General features: G+C 40.1%; 1 protein-coding gene across 4 annotated transcripts in view; it reads right to left on the reverse strand.

Moving 5' to 3' along the window:
- ACSL4 (acyl-CoA synthetase long chain family member 4) overlaps window positions 1-21,725 on the reverse strand; it is a 77,588-nt gene that overhangs the window by 16,684 nt on the left and 39,179 nt on the right. Inside the window, exons 3-11 of one of the 4 annotated variants that reach the window (XM_070783526.1) lie at window positions 17,154-17,390; window positions 16,740-16,917; window positions 16,261-16,370; window positions 16,005-16,143; window positions 13,136-13,286; window positions 12,872-12,995; window positions 12,049-12,120; window positions 2,769-2,908; window positions 1,604-1,776 (exon numbers count right to left, since the gene is read on the reverse strand). In XM_070783526.1, the coding sequence (XP_070639627.1) occupies window positions 1,604-1,776; window positions 2,769-2,908; window positions 12,049-12,120; window positions 12,872-12,995; window positions 13,136-13,286; window positions 16,005-16,143; window positions 16,261-16,370; window positions 16,740-16,917; window positions 17,154-17,381 (1,315 nt within the window). In that variant the 5' untranslated portion in view covers window positions 17,382-17,390. Of the gene's footprint in view, window positions 1-1,603; window positions 1,777-2,768; window positions 2,909-12,048; window positions 12,121-12,871; window positions 12,996-13,135; window positions 13,287-16,004; window positions 16,144-16,260; window positions 16,371-16,739; window positions 16,918-17,153; window positions 17,684-21,725 lie in introns of all 4 variants that reach the window. The other 3 variants (XM_070783525.1, XM_070783524.1, XM_070783523.1) reach the window with 3 other exon arrangements.

The raw sequence follows: 21,725 nt of genomic DNA on the forward strand, positions 1-21,725 counted from the left end.
TTTGGAGCATATTTAAATAGTAAACTGCATGGTTCTGAAGGTGAGCACACTAGCACCTTGGAGGCTAGAAAGATCAACATAAAATGAAATGGCTGGGAAAGAAGAGTTGCACGTGAGAAGATGGCTGGGACCAGACAGCAAAAGGGGCATTCCAAGAGAAGGGAACAGAAAATACAAGACAGAGAAGATTGGCTTGTCTGGAGAAAAGAACCCAGGTGTATACACAGGTGGGAAATAATGATGAATAGGTACAATGGTGCCAGGTTAGAGATGCTTGAAATCTAGGTTCACCAGGTATGAAGCAGTGTTTGATGTGGACATGTCTAACAGAAGAATACAGGATGAAACAGAAGTGATATAATAGAGGCAGACACAGCAGTTGAAAGACTGTTACTTTAGGACATGGTGAAGTAATAAAAGGTGAGATGCCAAAGGTGGCAGCCAGGGGAGGGAGCAATCCAATGAAAAACATGGGGAGATCGAGTGAAATTTAAAGATATTAAAAATAAACAATCCAATGACTTCAAAGCTAATGCCCTGAATGGTTTTATCACTGACTCGATGGACATGAGTTTGGGCAAGCTCCAGGAGTTGGTGATGGACAGGGAAGCCTGGTGTGCTGCAGTCCATGGGGTCGCAAAGAATCGGACACGACTGAGCAACTGAACTGAACTGAATAACACTGTCATACACAATCTTGCAATGGACAGATGGTTTTGGACAATGGCACTGACTTTGGACAGGAGTTTAAAGTGAAAGTGAGATAACAAAAAAGATTGCTCTACTCCATTGTTTCACAACCCAGGGATACTTGGCAACAACTAAAGATATAATTCATTGTCACATCATCTGGCAGCTATGTAGCAGCTAAACATCCTACAATATGCAGGAGCAGTCCCAACAATAAAGAATTATCTGGTTCAAAATCTCAACAGTGCTGAAGTTGAGAAACCCTGCTGTAGGCTGTTGAAAATAACAGAAAAGAAAGTAAACAAGAAGTCAGGATAGGAACACAGGTTCAAGAGGGAGCACAAAAGTGTAAAAGCAGAAACTAATACAACATCATAAAGCAACTCTGCTGCTGCTGCTGCTAAGTCACTTCAGTCGTGTCCGACTCTGTGTGACCCCATAGACGGCAGCCCACCAGGCTCCTCTGTCCCTGGGATTCTCCAGGCAAGAACACTGGAGTGGGTTGCCATTTCCTTCTCCAATGCAGCTCTACTCCAATGATAATAAAAAAAGAAAGCTAGGAGAAAAAAAAAGTGATACCTAATCCAAGAGTGCAGTGCTCTGAGGAAGTGATCATTTTAGAGAGAGATTATGAGACCAGGGTAAAAGAACTTTGAGGACTGACAATGTGTCATAAATATTTATGAGGCTGACAAATAAAGGGTACACATGACTCAACTAAAAGTTTCTAAAACTAAAATATGTAGATTTGCACTGAATCCAATATTACTTAAGAGGCATAAAGTCACCACGGTTCCCAATAGCAATTATAATTATATAATTATTTGCCATGTTAAAAATGCTTATGTTCAAACAAAACACTGTAAAGCAACTATACTTCAATAAATTTTAATTAAAAAAAAAACAAACTTACCTTCAGTAACTGTCCCAGCACCACACGTTTCTGTTAATCCATAACCCTGACCAACTGGGCAGCAGAAGCAGACATTCATGAATCGCTGTGTCTGCGGAGACAGGGGTGCTCCACCAGACAGCATCATACGGACATTCCCTCCCAGCAGAGCCTTCACTTTTTTAAACAGTATCCTTGATAAAAAGGGGCAATAAATGATTTTTAAAAATCTTTTATTGGAAGATAATTGCTTTACAATATTGTGCTGGTTTCTGCCATACATCAACATGAATCAGCCACAGGTATACATATGTCCCCTCCCCTTTTAAGCCTCACTCCCATCTCCCATCCCATCCCACCCCTCTAGGTTGTCACAGAGCACTGGGTTGAGCTCTCCATGTCACACAGCAAATTCCCACTGGCTATCTGTATTTTAATGTATGAATAGATTATTCTTGGTGACTCACCAAGCGTCATAATTCATAGCCTCTGGAAAAGATGTCTCAACTTTGGTTGAACATCTAAATTTTGGGACCATTGTGATAATGAGAGGCGATCAAAGCAACAACTAGTAACACCTTAAAAAATGCTAGAAAAACTCTGAAAAATGCAAGAAGAAAACTGTACAGTGTTGGGAAACTGCTTTGACACATAGTAAATGAAAGAAAAGGATGATGTCAATGGAAAAAACGTAATCTTTGGAACATTTTGTCATCTATCTTATTTCCCTTCCAATGAAAAATGCTTCCTCATCTTGACTCCCCAGCACTACATTTAAAGTAACCATTATATTCATATGCTTAATATTTTATGAATACAATAAATCAGAAACCTTCACACAAAATAAATATTGAAAATCACTTTTTTAGTTAGATGACTTTTTTCTCAACTATCTTGAGAAAAAGTCTACTCTAGTTTTTCTTCATGAGACCAAATTTTATAATTAAATCTTAAATATGTACACCAATTATTAAAATTTGTTAAACTGCCAAGATTAGAGTTCAAGGTCCTCTGCTTGCTATATAAGCAACAAAGCTTAGAAGTGAGTAAGAGAGAAATTCAATGTTATGATCATGGTGGTGATGCTCAAACTAAATTAACTTGTCATTTACTTATTCATCTTCCAGATATTAAAACACAAAAATATTTAAAAGCTCAAACTACAGAGTCTGTGAAATATACTTACAGATTGCAAAGTGGTGCATCATATCCCTTTTTAATCTGTTCCAATTTGTAATCATACCCTATCTTGAACAGAGTTTTCTGAATATAATTCATCTCTTGGACTTTGCTCATAACATTCTTATAAATTCTATCCATGATTTCCTGAAAGGTAAGCAATGTATTAAATAATATGAAAAGAACTACATGAACACTGAGATAGCCTTTAGTCGAAAATACTCTATTTACAAAATCTTAATAGTCTTTAACATAATGGAAATATTTACTTTATTAAAGAATTAATTTCACTAACTTGTTTACTATTTCAAAAACACTAAGAGCAAGTAGAGGGGTTTCTTCACTTCTTTACACTAACTTTATCTAAAATTTCTTACAAGAATTTCCTGGAGGTCCAGGGGTTAGGACTCAATGCTTTCACTGCCATGGCCCTGAGTTCAATCCCTGGTCGGGGAACTAAGATCCTGGAAGCCACGTGGTGTGGCTAATTAATAAATCTATTGAATGGAAGTGTTTTAAACATTGACTAAATTGATGTTTTTGAACTGTGGTGTTGGAAAAGACTCTTGAGAGTCCCCTGGACTGCAAGGAGATCAAACCAGTCCATCCTAAAGGAAATCAGTCCTGAATATTCATTGGAGGGACTGATGCTGAAGCTGAAGCTCCAATACTTTGGTCACCTGATGAAAAGATTTGACTCACTGGAAAAAAAAAACCCTGATGCTGGGAAAGACTGAAAGCAGGAGGAGATGGGGACAACAGAGGATGAGATGGTTGGACGGCATCACCAACTCAATGGACATGAATTTGAGCAAACTCCAGGAGTTGGTGATGGACAGGGAGGCCTGGCGTGCTGCAGTCAGTGGAGTCGCAGTCAGACATGACTGAGTGACTGAACTGACTTGAACTGAAAGTATAAATAATTCGTCCACATGTAACATAAAAATAACTTTAAAATATTTCTTTTCTTTTAAATATATTGACTTGTTCTCAAACAGCACTAAAACATCCAACAATGTTGAATATAATCATAATGTTGTTCTTACTGCTACCTTATAACTCTCACAGCCTGGCAGAGAGTTTTACAGTTTCTTAAAATTATTTCCTTATACATGAGGCATTCCTATTCCATCTTAATAGAAGCTAAGTTAACAACAACAACAACAAAAGGATTCTTCCTCACAGCTCTTTGGAAAATTAGAAGTAGTTCAAGGTTTGGGATATACTAACTCCCAAGCTAATACGTAGAAAACAGAAAACAAACAAAACAAACCAACCAAGCAGTAAAAGCCCCAACTATCACTATATCACTAGATGATGTTTTTTTGGCATTACTTAGCACAAATCAATAAGAATTATTACATAAAGCATACACATGTATACCTAATTTAAATATTTAAAATAGCAAGTAATGTAAATTCAGTTGTGCTACAATGAATAACTCTATGTATGGCTCTTTTAATGCTAGAACAGAGTCATTCTCAAATGAAGACAGCAGAATCAGCCCTTACACTATACTCAGTGAAAGGAGTCAGACAGAAAAAGCCAACTACTGCGTGATCTCGTTTATATGTGAAACATAAGAAAGCTGAACTCATAGCAACAGAGAATAAATTGGTGGTTGCCTGTGTCTAGGGGGTGAGGGAAATGGGAAAATGTTGGTCAAAGGGTATAAACTTCCAGTTGAATAAGTCTAGAGATCTAACGTACACCATGGTGACTATGATCAATAAGATTGTATTGTATACTTGAAAGTTGGTAAAATAAAATCTTAAATGTTCTTTTCATAAACACACAAATAGTAACTATGTGAGGTGATAAATGTTTTAATTAACATTGTGGTAATCATTTTGCAATACATATGTATATCCAATCATCACATTGTAGACCTTAAACTGACACAATGCTGCTAAGTCGCTTCAGTCGTGTCCAACTCTGTGCAACCCCATAGATGGCAGCCCAACAGGCTCCCCTGTCCCTGGGATTCTCCAGGCAAGAACACTGGGGTGGGTTGCCATTTCCTTCTCCAATGCATGAAAGTGAAAAGTGAAAGTGAAGTCGCTCAGTTGTGCCTGACTCTTAGCGACCCCATGGACTGCAGCCCACCAGACTCCTCCATCCATGGGATTTTCCAGGCAAGGGTATTGGAGTGGGGTGTCATTGCCTTCTCCAAAATTGACATAATGCTATATGTCAATTATATCTCAATAAAGCTGGGGAGGGACGGTTGCATGGCAACTCAAGTATGGTACAATGTTGTTTCTCTCCATTTCCTCAAAAAGAATCACTATTGGATACACTGAAATCCTTCTTTATATCTGTGATTGAGAAATCCCAAAGACTCTCTAAAAGGATTTTAACATCCTATAACTATTCCTCTTAAGAAAGTGTATGGTATGCAAATGACAAACCATGTAGTACAAGTACACCTAAAACTAATATAATACTATACCTTAACTCGGAGAAGGCGATGGCACCCCACTCCAGTACTCTTGCCTGGAAAATCCCATGGACGGAGGAGCCTGGTAGGCTTCAGTCCATGGGGTCGCTAAGAGTCGGGCACGACTGAGTGACTTCACTTTCACTTTTCACTTTCATCCATTGGAGAAGGAAATGGCAACCCACCCCAGTGTTCTTGCCTGGAGAATCCCAGGGATGGGGGAGCCTGGTGGGCTGCTGTCTATGGGGTCGCACAGAGTCGGACATGACTGAAGCGACTTAGCAGCAGCAGCAGCAGCATACCTTAACTATATTTCAATCTAAGCCCCCACCAAGGTAAATAAATTGTACCATGTGTATCCTACCAATAAATCATGTATCAGTTCAGTTCAGTTCAGTCACTCAGTCATGTCTGACTCTTTGTGACCCCATGAATTGCAGTACGCCAGGCCTCCCTGTCCATCACCAACTCCTGGAGTTTACTCAAACTCATGTCCATCCAGTCAGTGATGCCATCCAGCCGTCTGATCCTCTGTCATCCCCTTCTCCTCCTGCCCCCAATCCCTCCCAGCATTACGGTCTTTTCCAATGAGCCAACTCTTCACATGAGAAGGCCAAAGTATTGGAATCTCAGCTTCAACATCAGTCCTTCCAGTGAACACCCAGGACTGATTTCACTTAGAATGGACTTGTTGGATCTCCACACAGTCTAAGGGACTCTCAAGAGTCTTCTCCAACACCACAGTTCAAAAGCATCAATTCTTCGGCACTCAGCTTTCTTCACAGTCCAACTCTCACATCCATACGTGACCACTGGAAAAACCACAGTCTTGACTAGACGGACCTTTGTTGGCAAAGTAATGCCTCTGCTTTTTAATATGCTATCTAGGTTGGTCACAACTCTCCTTCCAAGGAGTAAGCATCTTCTAATTTCATGGCTGCAAGCACCATTTGCAGTGATTTTGGAGCCCCCAAAAACAAAGTCTGACACTGTTTCCACTGTTTCCCCATCTATTTCCCATGAAGTGATGGGACCAGATGCCATGATCTTCGTTTTCTGAACGTTGAGAGTTAAGCCAACATTTTCACTCTCCTCTTTGACTTTAATCAAGAGGCTTTTTAGTTCCTTTTCACTTTCTGCCATAAGGGTGGTGTCATCTGCATATCTTAGGTTATTGATATTTCTCCTGGCAATCTTGATTCCAGCTTGTGCTTCTTCCAGTCCAGCATTTCTCATGATGTACTCTGCATAGAAGTTAAATAAGCAGGGTGACAATATACAGCCTTGACGAACTCCTTTTCCTATTTGGAACCAGTCTGTTGTTCCATGTCCAGTTCTAACTGTTGCTTCCTGACCTACATATAGGTTTCTCAAGAGGCAGGTCAGGTGGTCTGGTATTCCCATCTCTTTCAGAACTTTCCAAAGTTTATTGTGATCCACACAGTCAAAGGCTTTGGCATAGTCAATAAAGCAGAAATAGATGTTTTTCTGGAACTCTCTTGCTTTTTCGACGATCCAGTGAATGTTGGCAATTTGATCTCTGGTTCCTCAGCCTTTTCTAAAACCAGCTTGAACATCTGGAAGTTCACGGGTCACGTATTGCTGAAGCCTGGCTTGGAGAATTTTGAGCATTACTTTACTAGCATGTGAGATTAGTGCAATTGTGCGGTAGTTTGAGCATTCTTTGGCATTGCCTTTTTTTGGGATTGGAATGAAAACTGACCACTTCCAGTCCTGTGGCCACTGCTGAGTTTTCCAAATTTGCTGGCATATTGAGTGTAGCACTTTCACAGCATCATCTTTTAGGATTTGAACTAGCTCAACTGGAATTCCATCACCTCCACTAGCTTTGTTCGTAGTGATGCTTTCTAAGGCCCACTTGACTTCACATTCCAGGATGTCTGGCTCTAGGTGAGTGATCACACTATCGTGATTATCTTGGTCATGAAGATCTTTTCTGTACAGTTCTGTGTATCCTTGCCACCTCTTAATATCTTCTGCTTCTGTTATGTCCATACCATTTCTGTCCTTTATTGAGCCCATCTTTGCATGAAATGTTCCCTTGGCATCTCTAATTTTCTTGAAGAGATCTCTAGTCTTTCCCATTCTCTTGTTTTCCTCTATTTCTTTGGATTGATCGCTGAGGAAGGCTTTCTTATCTCTCCTTGCTATTCTTTGGAACTCTGCATTCAGATGCTTATATCTTTCCTTTTCTCCTTTGCTTTTCACTTCTATTCTTTTCACAGCTATTTGTATGGCTTCCTCAGATAGCCATTTTGCTTTTTTGCATTTCTTTTCCACGGGGATGGTCTTGATCCCTGTCTCCTGTACAATGTCACGAACCTCCGTCCATAGTTCATCAGGCACTCTATCTATCAGATCTAGGCCCTTAAATATATTTCTCACTTCCACTGTATAATCATAAGGGATTTGATTTGGGTCATACCTGAATGGTCGAGATGGTTTTCCCTACTTTCTTCAATTTAAGTCTGAATTTGCCAATAAGGAGTCATAATCTGGGCATCGGCCAAGAGGAGCTACCCCACGCCTGAGGTCAGGGGCGGTGGCTGGGAGGAGCTATCCCACACCTGAGGTCAGGTGCTGTGGCAGCAGGGAGGAACTACCCCACGCCTGAGGTCAGGGGCAGGGCTGAGAGGAGCAACCCCACGCCCAAGGTCAAGGGCAGCGGCCAAGAGGAGCTACCCCACGTCCAAGGAGCGGCGACTGAGCAGGCGCAGGAGGGCCGAGAGGAGCTACTCCACGTTCAAGGTCAGGAGGGTCAGCCGTGAGGAGACACCCCTCGTCCAAGGTAAGGAGCAGTGGCTGCACTTTGTTGGAGCAGCCGTGAAGAGATATCCCACGTCCAAGGTAAGAGAAACCCAAGTAAGATGGTAGGTGCTGCGAGAAGGCATCAGAGGGCAGACACACTGAAACCATAATCACAGAAAACTAGTCAATCTGATCACAGGGACTGCTGCTGCTGCTAAGTCGCTTCAGTCGTGTCCGACTCTGTGCAGCCCCATAGACGGGAGCACACCAGGCTCCCCCGTCCCTGGGATTCTCCAGGCAAGAACACTGGAGTGGGTTTCCATTTCCTTCTCCAGTGCATGAAAGTGAAAAAATAAAGTGAAGTCACTCAGTCATGTCCGACTCCTAGCAACCCCATGGACTGCAGCCCACCAGGCCTCTCCATCCATGGGATTTTCCAGGCAAGAGTACTGGAGTGGGGTGCCATTGCCTTCTCCAACAGGGACCACAGTTTTGTCTAACTTAATGAAACTAAGCCATGCTGTGTGGGGCCACCTAAGACAGATGGGTGATGGTGGAGAGGTCTGACAGAATGTGGTCCACTGGAGAAGGCAATGGCAAACCACTTCAGTATTCTTGCCTTGAGAACCCCATGAACAGTATGAAAAGGCAAAATGATAGGATACTGGAAGAGGAACTCCCCAGGTTGGTAGGTGCTCAATATGCTACTGGAGATCAGTGGAGAAATAACTCCAGAAAGAATGAAGGGATGGAGCCAAAGCAAAAACCATACCCAGTTGTGGATGTGACTGGTGATAGAAACAAGGTCCGATGCTGTAAAGAGCAATAGTGCATAGGAACCTGGAATGTCAGGTCCATGAATCAAGGCAAATTGGAAGTGGTCAAACAGGAGATGGCAGGAGTGAACATCGACATTCTAGGAATCAGAGAACTAAAATGGACTGGAATGGGTGAATTTAACTCAGATGACCATTATATCTACTACTGTGGGCAGGAATCCCTTAGAAGAAATGGAGTAGCCAACATGGTCAACAGAAGAGTCTCAAATGCAGTACTTGGATGCAATCTCAAAAATGACAGAATGATCTCTGTTCGTTTCCAAGTCAAACCATTCAATATCACAGTAATCAAAGCCTATGCCCCAACCAGTAATGCTGAAGAAGCTGAAGTTGAATGGTTCTATGAAGACCTACAAGACCTTTAGAACTAACACCCAAAAAAGAGGTCCTTTTCATTATAGGGGACTGGAATGCAAAAGTAGAAGTCAAGAAACACCTGGGGTAAGAGGCAAATTTGGCCTTGGAATACGGAATGTAGCAGGGCAAAGGCTAACCGAGTTTTGCCAAGAGAATGCACTGGTCATAGCAAACACCCTCTTCCAACAACACAAGAGAAGACTCTACACATGGACATGACCAGATGGTCAACACCGAAATCATGTATAAGTCATTTAAAAAAAAAAAAGGTTGGGTGGAAAAGAGCACATGGGAGTGAGGCAGATGTGTGAGAACTACTTTCACCACTCCTTCCAACACTAGATACCAGTCACAGATACAGAAAGGCCTTAATGAATAAAGAACTCAACACAGTTGCAACACACTGGCAGGGTTTATTGTTAGCACATTCAGTCACCCTTTAAATCGACCTAATAATATTACATGACATTCAACAGTCATTACTTATAAGTAGTGATTTACTGTGAATTCTCATCATGTACGTGAATATTACAATACTAAATGTATCTTTTATTCTGACTCAGGAAAGAAACTGAGAAAATAGTCTACCAGAAACAATTCTCAATAAAAAGATTTTTTAAGGCTTATTTAAAGAGGAGTGGAAAGAGCTAAGGGAACCAATAAGGTATGGTGAAGCATCAGTGAACTAGCAACATAGGAGATGGTTTACTATCTCTAGGTCTGAAGAAGTGAGAGGAGAGAAGTATTACTAGAATCTGATGGAGGACCATTGCCATGGGAAAGACCTGGTTAGAGCCAATAGGAAAGAGACTATCCAATGAGCACTGGCAACAACTACCAAAAATGGCAGCTTAGCAGGGAAGAGGCAAAGTCAGTAAATAGGTAGACCTCTCTCTCCGTCCTCTGATCTCTCATGAGCACCAACAAGTGGCTAAGCCCCACCAGAAATCAAAACACGTGCAAATCCTCCTGGAGTTATCCTCCCAAGACACAAAGTAAAGAATGAAAAACAGGTAATTAAAAGATACACAGCATATCAGCTAACTGTTGTTTATCTTTCAGGCCTAAATTCAAACATTATTTCCTAGACTCCTCGGTCCTTCCCCCTCCCTAATTATGTCCTCCGATACAGTTTCCTAAGAACTTCTGGGTAATAAACCCAACATACTGTTTCCCAAAGACAATCGTAAATAGACAGCCACAGTGGTTAAGAAGTCTCTGCCATCACAGTTCAAGTTTTAATTACCATCTATGGGCTCTGTGACCTTTGGCAAGTATTTTTTTTTTCTTTATACAAGGACCCACCTAGCAGAGTCGGACATGACTGAAGTGACTTAGCAGCAGCAACAGCAGCAGAGTCTTAGAGAGGATTAAGCAAGATGATCCATCTAAAGCACTTAGCACAGTGTCTGGAACATAGTTAAGTACTGTGAAACCTATTATCAGCATTTTATGATGCTTTTAATCAGAAGACTCTCTTTTCAGTTTGTAAACTTGCTGAATTCTACAGCACCGCCTCCTCCCCCATCTTTCAACCTGGCTTCCTTTCCTCCCTTGAAATCTTTGCTTGCATTTAAGGGCTTCCCTGGTGGTGCAGAGATTAAAGCATCTGCCTGCAATGTGGGAGACCTGGGTTCCGTCCCTGGGTCGGGAAGATCCCCTGGAGAAGGAAATGGCAACCGACTCCAGTATTCTTGCCTGGAGAATCCCATGGACAGAGGAGCTTGGTGGGCTCCACGGGTCGCAAAGAGTTGGACACGACTGAGCGACTTCACTTCACTTTCTAAATAAAAATGCAAATGCTACTCTGATCGAATACTTTGGTTATTTTGGTAATTTGAAGGTAAAAAAAAATTATCTTCCATCTGTAATTCTTAGAAAAACTTGGACTGAACACTTCATTATCTAATCACAGGCTTTCCATATGCAAAAATAATTCTTAGAAAGATAATCGGATAAGATGTAAAGTCTGATCATAATACAAGCAGTAGTGATACTCCCACTGGAGTTTCTAAAGCCTAAAGTGCTAGAATATATTTGACTATACAAGTTAGAAACATTGTTAAATATTTAATAATTTATCATTACAAGGCTATAAAATGTAACATCTTATTTTTATGAAAGGCAATATTTCACATAAAGATTTTTAATATCTAGAATTCAATCTGATGTGACGAGCTCACTCATTGGAAAAGACCCTGATGCTGGGAAAGACTGAAGGCAGGAAGAGAAGGGGACGACAGAGGACAAGATGATTGGATGGCATCACCTAGTCTATGGACATGAGTTTGAGCAAGCTCTGGGAGTTGGTGATGGGACAGGGAAGCCTGGCGTGCTGCAGTCCATGCGGTCGCAAAGTCTCAGACACGACTGAGTAACTGAACTGAACTGAGAATTCAACTTTTTTTCTCTGGGAGTTCTCTCATATGACAGTTTCCTTAATCTTTCTTAGCCACCATAAGGGTCAGCAGCTTGGATTCTAGATTCAGCTCTGCCATGAACCAGCTCTGTAACCTTGGATACACTGCCCCAGTTTTCTAGGATGGCCTCAGTTGCCTCATTTTTAAATGAAGTGACTAAACTAAATGATCTTTGGAGTGTCATCTATCTTTATAGTATTATGACCAATTCTCAGACTAGGTAATTTGAGCTAGGTCAGTTTCATCACTTAATTTTCAAGAATCAGCAAACCCTTACAGGCATCCACTTTAGAAGTTTGCCATTTCATCTTTTCCAGATACTTATCTAAGATTTTAAGGGACACATTTTACTGTAATTTCCACAAAGTACAATTGTTTAAAAACGTTGACAAATATTTAAGAGGGTTACTTTTTTTAAAGTCCAAGTGCAGGCCATGGACGACACTGACATGCTATACTCACCGGGACAGCAGCCATGAGTGTAGGCTTCAGTACAGTACAGTCTCCTTTGCTTCCCTTTTTAATTTTGCTGGACTAGAGTAAACAAAAAGTAAATAGGATCAAGGAAAGAAACCTTAGCAGGAAAAAGGTTATAATTTAAGTATTAGCAGGAGCAAAGACAGACATTTACACATGGAATTTGCTCTGTACTGCTCTGTGAGTTATCTGTTCCAACTATCATAACCTACAAGTCTGAGGTATGAGGATATTAGTGTTTTTGTCCTGTAGATGATTTCTTCTAGCACATTTCAGTCTTTCTTATAGGAGAAACTCTGATCCAGGATAAAAGAAAATGGGGTATTTTGGTAAACTGAGCGTTTTTACTAATAACATATCACACATAGCACAGACTATCCATTTTCAAATAAAAACAAAAAAAGGTGAAAAAAACCTAAACTAAGGTAGATCAAACACTAAAACAAAACTGAAAAAAATTTTAATTTTCTTTGATCAGCCAGAAGGCAAAGCCACATCTCAAAGTCATCTCTATGAACATCAACTAGCATCATATAGAAATACTATTTTGGTAACATTTTGGTTGATAGAATACTGAAGACAATGAAAGTAATTATCAGTCTCAAAATAATTTTAAAATATATAGATAAAGCAATGCTAACAAATCCTCAAGGTTATTTTCTATAGCAACATACTGCTCGTGGGAGCTATTTTTGAAGCCAAGGAGAAAGTTTTAGCTGAATTAAAATATTTCATGTTTTAGTAAACTGTTTTCAGCCGAACACTGTAACTTAATATGATCATGTCAATAGACTGAAAAGCTTGTCACCTGGTCAGAGAGTGTAAGTGGAGAAGAATATCCAATCCTACAGCCATAGGTAAAGCAAGAGATCTCTGCTGTCAACTCAAGCACATGAGCCAAAGGCAGGTAGCCAATATACGTATCCTTTGGTCTAAAACAAAGTAAGAGAAAGATTCTAGCCATTCTTAAAAAGACATTGTAAATTAGAAACATCAGTTATTGTTTTACTATAGTCTGAGTTTAGAGAATGTCAAACATTAGTTCTAAGAACACTCAATAATTTTCTCTTACCCCAGCCCAGGAATTCTCTCACACTGGCCAGTCATTCCAGCTATCAAATTGCTATGATGCATCATCACTCCCTTAGGTCGGCCAGTAGATCCACTGGTATACATGACAATAGCCAAGTCTGAAGGAGTTGGTCTATTTGGAGAAACGCTCACTAAATGAATGAAAAAGCACATTTCCTTTAGTTTAAAAGTTAAATTGTTAAACAGAGATAAGATTTTTAGATTCTGGTGTAATGATAAACTATTTAAAACAAATACTCTCTATTGATCATCAACAAGAAAATGGTTATCCAATTCTGGTTACCTGCAATGAGAACTTCAAACTTAATTTGGCCCATTTTCTGAATGTTTAGCCTAATCCCTCTCCACAGTGCTGTTTACAGGGTTTTGTTGTGGAAAGATATCTAAGATCTGGAGAATTAGGACGATAGAGTACTGTGTGTGAGCTCCTCAAGCCTCAGTTTTCTCATGTCTAAAATGAAATGGTTGGACTAGATTTTGGTTCTTAACCACTGGTGGGCATAAGAATCGCCTGTGCAACTTAAATTAAATACTATCTCTGGACCCTAGCTCTGAAAATTCTGGTTTTGTATGTCTGGAATGGATCACAGGCTCCACAGGTGACACTCATACACACTCCTGATTGAAAACCAACTGGACCTGACTCTCTTCAAGTTTTTAGAAAAATAATTTTATTTTAAAAAATAATTGAACCATGGATGTTGAGTAAGATAACAATAAGATAACCATTATACATTTAACATATTTTTTTAATTAGATTCCAAGTAGCAAGTAAAATCCAAAGGAAATCAAACCAAAATGATGTCTGTGTTTTGATGGTTGCTTCTTGAAATCTATAAAGGAAATCATTTCTTGAAACTGCTGAAAGTGCAGTGACATAAAAACTGTAACAGGAAGTTGTTTCTCTCTCTGCTACACACACACATACACTCACTCATGCCTGTAGTTAGAATATTTGGTATGTGTCTGGATTGGGGATTCTTTTGGGTCTTTCAGAATTAATGCTTCTTTCCCTATCAGGGTCAGACCATACTTCGATTCTTTTTAATCAAAATCAAACAGGAATTTTAGGAAACCAAGAAAAAGAGACAATTTAGAGGGGCTTAGATGGCCTTCAGTTCCCACCAAAGGTAATATCTAAACAGTTTCTAAACTTTGTTTCTTCTTGCCGTCTGCCTTCAGGTAGGAACGTTTAATCATCTTGTGTCCTGAGCTCCAGTGCTGCCTCTGCTTGTTGAATGATTAGGGGAAAGAAATAGAGAGGTCTTCCCAACAGATTACAGTTAGCTGTCTTGAGCAGGGATCAGCCAACTTTTATTGCAAAGGACCATAGAGTAAATATTTTAAACTTGGAGGGTCGTATGGTCTCTCTGCCAAAGCTACCCAGGTTTGTTACTGGAGAGTGAAGGAAACCATAGGCAATTGTTAAACAAATGGATGTGACTGTGTTCCAATCCAACTTCATTTAGAGAAACAGATGCAGGTTGAAGCTTGCTAACCTGTCTGCTAGAGTTGTGCTTCTCAAACTATAAGGACCTTTTTTCCCCCTAATAATTTACGGATGGATGCATTTGTAAAATACAATAAAAGAAGGTAGAGATGAGTGGACTAGGTAGGATATGTGGGTCTATCATGTTACGGCTCACACAAAATTATGAGGACCCCTACCTCCCATAGTTTTATGCCAACAAATCCCAACCAATCAGGACTTGTCAGTCAACTTTATCCCAATCTTGCAGTGTCAACCTGGTGTTGAGACACAACTCTCCATGGGTCTGTTGAGTTTCTGCACATCTTGTGAGCAGAGGCACTGACTTTATTCTGGACTATCTTTTCAAGGATGATTCCACAGTGAACAGCCTTGGAAGACAGAAAAAGTGTCTCCCTCTGGAGCAAAGAACAGGCATGCTCACTGTCCAGTGCAATAAAGATAATACTTTTCCTCAGAGCAAAGGGCAGGCATGCTGACTGCCTGTTATAAAAGACTTGGCTTCCTCATCTAGCAGAGTATTGTGATCTTCTCATTAAACATGTGAAAGAAAATAATTTAAATGGAATATTTCAACTGTTCAACCCTCTCTGACCTGATGACCAACTGACATTTTGATATGACACACTTAACTTATTTCAAATGGAATACCAACTACCATACCAGTAGTAGAATAAATCCAAGTATGGTTTTATTTATGGTTTGTATCCTCAGAGATATGATTAAAATCAGTAGCATTAGCACTAAAAAAAATAAAGGAAAATTTTACTGAATGGAAGGCCTGAGATCTGTCCCTTACATGAGGTTCAGACTGGAAGGTTATAGTAGGTTTTTAACAAAAAAAAAAAAAAAAAAGGGAAGAAAGTTTGGCAGCAGCTGCCATAAATCTGAATCATCGAATGCATGCATGCTTAGTTGCTAAGTTGTGTCCAACTCTCTTCAACCCCATGGACTGTAGTTTGCCAGGCTCCTCTGTCCATGGAATTCTCCAGGCAAGAATACTAGAATGGGTAGCCACTCCCTTCTCCAGGGACCTTCCGAACCCAAGGATCGAACCCCGGTCTCCTGCATTGCAGACGGATTCTTTACTATCTGAGCCACCAGGGAAGCCCTGAACCATTGAATACTTCTCAGTAATTTAGTAAATTTTCAAACAGTGGTTACCTTTTTGAGGAGGGAGAGAAAATCTTAATATTATATGGTCTTGATAGTTTTTAAACATTTTTCATGTTATTTTTTATTGAGTTATACAAACCTTTTTTTAAATCAGAGAACTTAACAGTTTTCACTTGTATTATTTCTTTAATTTACTGGAATAATAAGCCTTGAATCAATTAATAAATTTGTTTGCTTTACTTACAGTTTTCTGGCTTGGATCCCAACTCTTCTACTGATTGCATGCTGTGAATCTCAAATCCTTCAGGGTATTCTGCTTTATTGATAGTCTTATTGTCCACATAAATGATATGTTTAACACAGTTGATATCTATCAATGCAGTCTGTTGAACAGAAGGAAAATCCAGCTATTAAATATGGGCTTGCAATCAACTTCATTACTGAATATTTTCCTATGCTGTCAAATGCTACCATAAATTAAAAGAAAATGTCATATTTACCTTAAGTTTACTCTCCAGAAGTTCAACACTAGTAATCAGATATGTAGCCTCAGATTCATTTAACCCATGAACTACAGCTTCTCTGCCAAGGGTGGCATATAAAGTCACAACTACATAATAAAAAATAAACAAAACATTAAGTGATAAACATTTCTTAGATATATTATTTCAGCCAACTTTTAATGGTAGACTCACAGACATGAATATATTTTATAATCTACTTTGCTTTCATAGTCTCTGCTCTTACCCTTCCACTTTGCCTCAAACTTCGTGGCAGTCGCAAATGTGTCTTACAAATTCTCAGGATTCTAACTCTCTAAACCTAAAGAAACCAGAAAATACTAAAAGTGCCACAAACTGGGCACAAATTCATCAGTTAGGATTCTCAAGGTCAACAGGTTCTGGCTTAACACTTGCTCAGGACAGTTTCATGTATAAGAACAGCCCACTCTCTCCCTCCAAAACCACCAGGCACTTACGAGGAAAATTGTACTTAAAGCAGGTCTGTGCCGCAATCATCCATTCAGCCCTGGTCTCACAGAAAATGGCAATGGTGCTCTTTGGCTTCAGTCCCAGTGCAGTGAGTCCACTACCGAAGTTATTCACTCGGCGGTTCACTTCGAGATAGTTCAACCATTTATAATTCCCGAGAATTAACTGTTAGAGTGAGAGATGCTGTAATATTAGCATATGTGCTCAAACAAGCAATTAAAATACTATTCAATGGGGAGAACTCAAAATTGCCCTTAAGTGAATATACAGACGCTAGGAACAGCTTTGGAGAATTAGTTACAGGCACTATAATGAAATGTTGGCATGTTTTAAATGCACTTGATTTATAGTCAAGTGTACCTTCCCCTTAAAAAAAAATAGAAAGCCCCAAAATGCTTTACCTTCTTAAAAACCTTTCCATTTGGCTGCATTTCATTTTCTTCACTTAGGACTTCCCTGGTTCCCAGGCTCTCCTTCTTCCCAAACTTGGAGACAGCATGATCGAATAATTTATCCAGGGTGTCTGCTCCAGGGATGTCTATGACAGCTAGCGAGTCGAAGTGCGTGACAGAACGATATGGACTTCCAGGTTTGTCTGAGGTGGGCTTAGCTTTTATTCTCTTTGCCATAGCGTTTTTCTTCTTAGCATTGGTAAGAAAATACCATGGAATAAATATAAGGGCACTGTATATTGTTATTAACAGGTGGATAGGCAGCAAAATAATGGTGAGCACACTTTGCTTAAGTTTCATGGTGGCAAGGCTTCTAAAATGATGTTTATTTCTTGTTATTCTTTGGCTTCGGAAAGCCTGATTTTGCTGAAGAAGGCAATAATGGGAGCAGCAGTAAGAGTAGCAGAATAGTCAAGGCAGTTCAATTTTAATGATACAGAAAGAGTTAGTAATCTTTGGAAGCCGACAATAAAGTACACCTGCAGGTGAAGACAATGAACCAGGCAGAGAGCAGGGAAAACAAAACAAAAACAAAAGAGTATTAACAAGTTGATAGCACCATTGATTTAAATACTCAGGTTTTTATTAGTTTCTAGCATTGATTTGATACGAGAAAGCAGAAATAACTGGTCTGAAAGACTGGTATTTTCCAGTTTTAATCATTATGGCCATAAATTTTAGATGCAATTTTTGTAGGTTATCTGGTATACTGCACGTGACTCTACAAGTCAGTTGTATAACACTATAGCAACTATATGAGCACATGCCTGTGATATTTAAGTTTGGCTAAATTTTAGGAGAGTAGAGAATGCCAATACTGAGGTTTCTCTTCAATATGCACATGTAAACTGAACAGCTTTAAATAGTATTTGACTTTTTCAAAAGAGGGGAAATAAATCCACCAGTTTTGGCTTATTTCTCAATGATCAACCCAGAAATATTCTGAGTTCTTCATTATGATAATTTTTTAGTAATGCTATTCATTATCGCCTATCCCCCAAATTGGACTAATATAATCATAAAATAATTTCCTACATGTCTGTTTTGTGCTCAAATTGCACCAGTTGCCTGGGAGTGGCAGTATTAAGTCCAAGGCAGTGTAAGTCTCCTGGCCCCTGCTCATTATGAGTTAACAGTTATGAAGTCATCAGCACACAAGATAGATCCAATGTTTTTCAAACTTTGTTTGCAGGAGAAAGGGGCAGCTAACCCATTTCATCAAATAAACACTAGTGAAGATTTCCCATCTGTAAACACTAAAGTAGAATTGCTCTGGCGGAAGCAGGGATTGGGGGTGCCCTGAGTCCCACCCTGGACTTCCTGGAACCCCATTCTCAAAGTGACCACTCGACCTTCTTTCCAATGAAGAGTCTGTAGAAATACCTAAGTCCTGTGGTGCACAGTGCAAGCAATTAATGTGATAGCAGTTCAGAGCAAGTGCAAAATGGTCCACAGTTACAAAGGGAAGCTTTGTGGAGATTAGACTTAAGCTGGACCTTATGTTCGGGATCTGGAAACAAAGGAAAAGGATAGAGGTCATTCTGGGCTGGGGAACCACATGAAGAGAGGAATGAAAAGACTCTAGGAGAGGAATGAGTGCAAATAATAAGGACACTCGCCTGACTGGGGCACAAAGTACTCGCCACAGCAGTACAGGCCACAGTAGTACATGATCTGACAAATCAGGCGAAGTAGTTTTCATTTGATTTGGCAGGAAACTGGAGGCCACTGCAGGTCAGAAAAACAGTGCCAACTGGAAAGGAACTGCAGAAACAGCCTCATGGAGAATAATCTTTCTCCAGGAGCTTGCCTTCAGTTGAGAAAGCTATTTTGGTGAGTGGCAGTATATTTCAACTAGAAAAAAGTATAGTATTAGCTCAGTTTGAGGGGCCAAAGCAAAGTGCATCCTTCTGCAACTCCTGTGAAAATCAACTACTGACCCCAAGACAGTTGTGCCTTTTTACACCAATTACTATAAAATGGTAACATAATCCTTAAGCCTGCTCTGCTGTTATTCATGTTGTTCAACTGAGCGTGGTGAAATGAGCAAGAAATTACAGATGAAACGACCTGTGATTCAGGCCCCATCTCTGTCACTGACTAGCTGTGTAACCTTGGGCAAAGCCTCTGAGCATAAGATCTGGCTAGATCAGTAGGCCTTAACTTCCTAGGGGTGATGGACCACTTTCAGAATTCAATGAGTACTATAGACCCAGTTCTCCTCAGAAAGATATGCAAAATGGTATACTCAAATTCAGGGAATTCCTGAGTTCCCTGGAATCCATCCATGAACACCAAAGGTTGACACCACCCTTACAATTTCCTGGGGCCCTTGCAACTTTAACTTTATGCTTTACTATACCTAGAAAAGGGCTTCCCTGGTGGCTCAGTGGAAAGAATCTGCCTGCCAATGCAGCAGATGTGGGTTTGATCCCTGGGTTGGGAAGATCCCCTGGAGAAGGGAACAACTACCCGCTCCAGTCTTCTTGCCTGGGAAACCCCATGGCCAGAGGAGCCTAGAGGGCTACAGTCCAGGGGGCCACAAAGAGCCAGACACAACTGAGTTACTAAACAATATACCTAGAAATTGCTTTCTCCATCTCTCTGACAAGTCTCGTCACCCTTTTTTTTTTTTTTCAAGATAGAATACACCAAGGGTCTATCATAGTGCCTGATCCTCAGTATGCAAGATCCCCTCTAATAATCCTCTCCTCCATCAAACATTCCATGACTACCCAAATCCATGATAGTCTCTCCTTTTCCTAATTTCCCACATCACTAGAAATGTCTACCACTCATTCTGATCCTTGATTATGTCATCATTTTTAAACATCTAAGCATCTAAGTATGCAGCACAGACCAGTAGTTCGCAACCCTATCAAATCCAGCACCTCTTTATTATAACAAATATTTTATAATACTCCTTTATAAACCCTAAAGGGTACTCAGAGATGATAGTCTACTTACACACAGTTTTAAAAATAATTCCTTACTGATAATATAAAGAAGTACTGAAAGGAAATTAATTCAAAATAAATACTTATTTCAATACATAAATTCTCAGGGACAATACCAGAAGACAAACAAAAGTCTTTAGACTGATAGAATCCCCCTAAGTGGGGAGTATCACCTCAGTCTCATTTGAAAAATGGGGCTGAAGAAGCAGAAGACAGCTTTTGACAATATTACAAACTAGCTGGATTTAAACTGTGCTGCATGCTTTTCAGTCAACTGTTTTGTTATATACACTTAATTTTTTACACAGACTTCCCTTAAGTCTTAGAGGTAGGGAAACATCTACTTAATCCTCATAGTACACACACACACACACACACACACACACACACACACACCCCCCACAAGGCTCAAAGAACACTGAGGTAAAGAGAGATCATTTAGTTTAGAAGTTTTCTATTTTTTCTGGTGGTGCTGAGGCTGGGGGCATGGGGTGGGTATGGGTCACTCATTTGAATAAAATCTTATATGCACATGGAAACACAAGTATAGATAAAAGAAAAAAGCAGAGTTGCTTCAGTTGGGGAAGCTGTGTGAGCACCTGAAGGGACTCTATGGAACCTCCATTTCAGCTGAGTATTTGAGCCACTGATGCTGTCTGATCTTTCATCTCCAAGGGAAGTGAATGAGTGACAGTGCAAATTGCATCCGAGGTCTGTCCCCAAGTTTGGTGCTCTTTCAAGCACCCCCCGCTCCCAGGCACCTTCCGCTCACTTTGGCCTATCATTTAAAAATCCTTCTGTATCAAAAATTTTCCAGCATTACACACAGTCTGCTGATAAATTAATTTTTTAAAAAAAATTTGAACACCTACTATGTATGTTTTGAACACATAATACAAAGATGAATAAAACATGCTCTCAATCCTTTGCATGCACATCTGCATGTCCATATGTATGGTAGGGGGCAGGGAGATGAGTTCACAAACATATACAGTAGACTATGATAGATCCCATCAGAGAAGCAAGAACAAAAGGTATTCAAAAAAGGGATGAGATTACACCCAGTTTGGGGATCGGGGAGAGATGGAGGACGAAGGAGAACCACCTAGGAAGGTTTCACAAAAAAAGCACAGTATTTTGGGTTGGTGTAAAGGATGGGAACATTTTCAAAAGGAGAGGACAAAGACTGGGAAATGAGGATGGTCCTCATGGACTCTGGGGAATGGCTGGCAGCAGAACTGCAGGATGTATCAGAAAACAGCAAGCAGCATGGCAGATGCTTTCGAGCTTTCTGCTTTTAAAGTGCTGGTCCCCTTTTGTGATCTAAGTCATATTATTTCAGAGTCAATGCTACTAGAATGTCACTATAAGAGACACATGTGTATAGTGATTTGGTAACTTAAGATTAAACACCCTGCTATTATATTAGAAGAAAGCCTATGATAGGTTGGGTGGTAAACACCCTAATCAAAGGAGATCTGGCTTCTCAACTCAGTATCTGCTCTTAAATGTGACTCTGGACAAGATATACGACCTCTCATGTAAAGCTCTGTACCAGCGGCAT

This window comes from Bos indicus, chromosome X (assembly GCF_029378745.1).
Source record: "Bos indicus isolate NIAB-ARS_2022 breed Sahiwal x Tharparkar chromosome X, NIAB-ARS_B.indTharparkar_mat_pri_1.0, whole genome shotgun sequence".
Lineage (NCBI taxonomy): Eukaryota > Metazoa > Chordata > Mammalia > Artiodactyla > Bovidae > Bos > Bos indicus.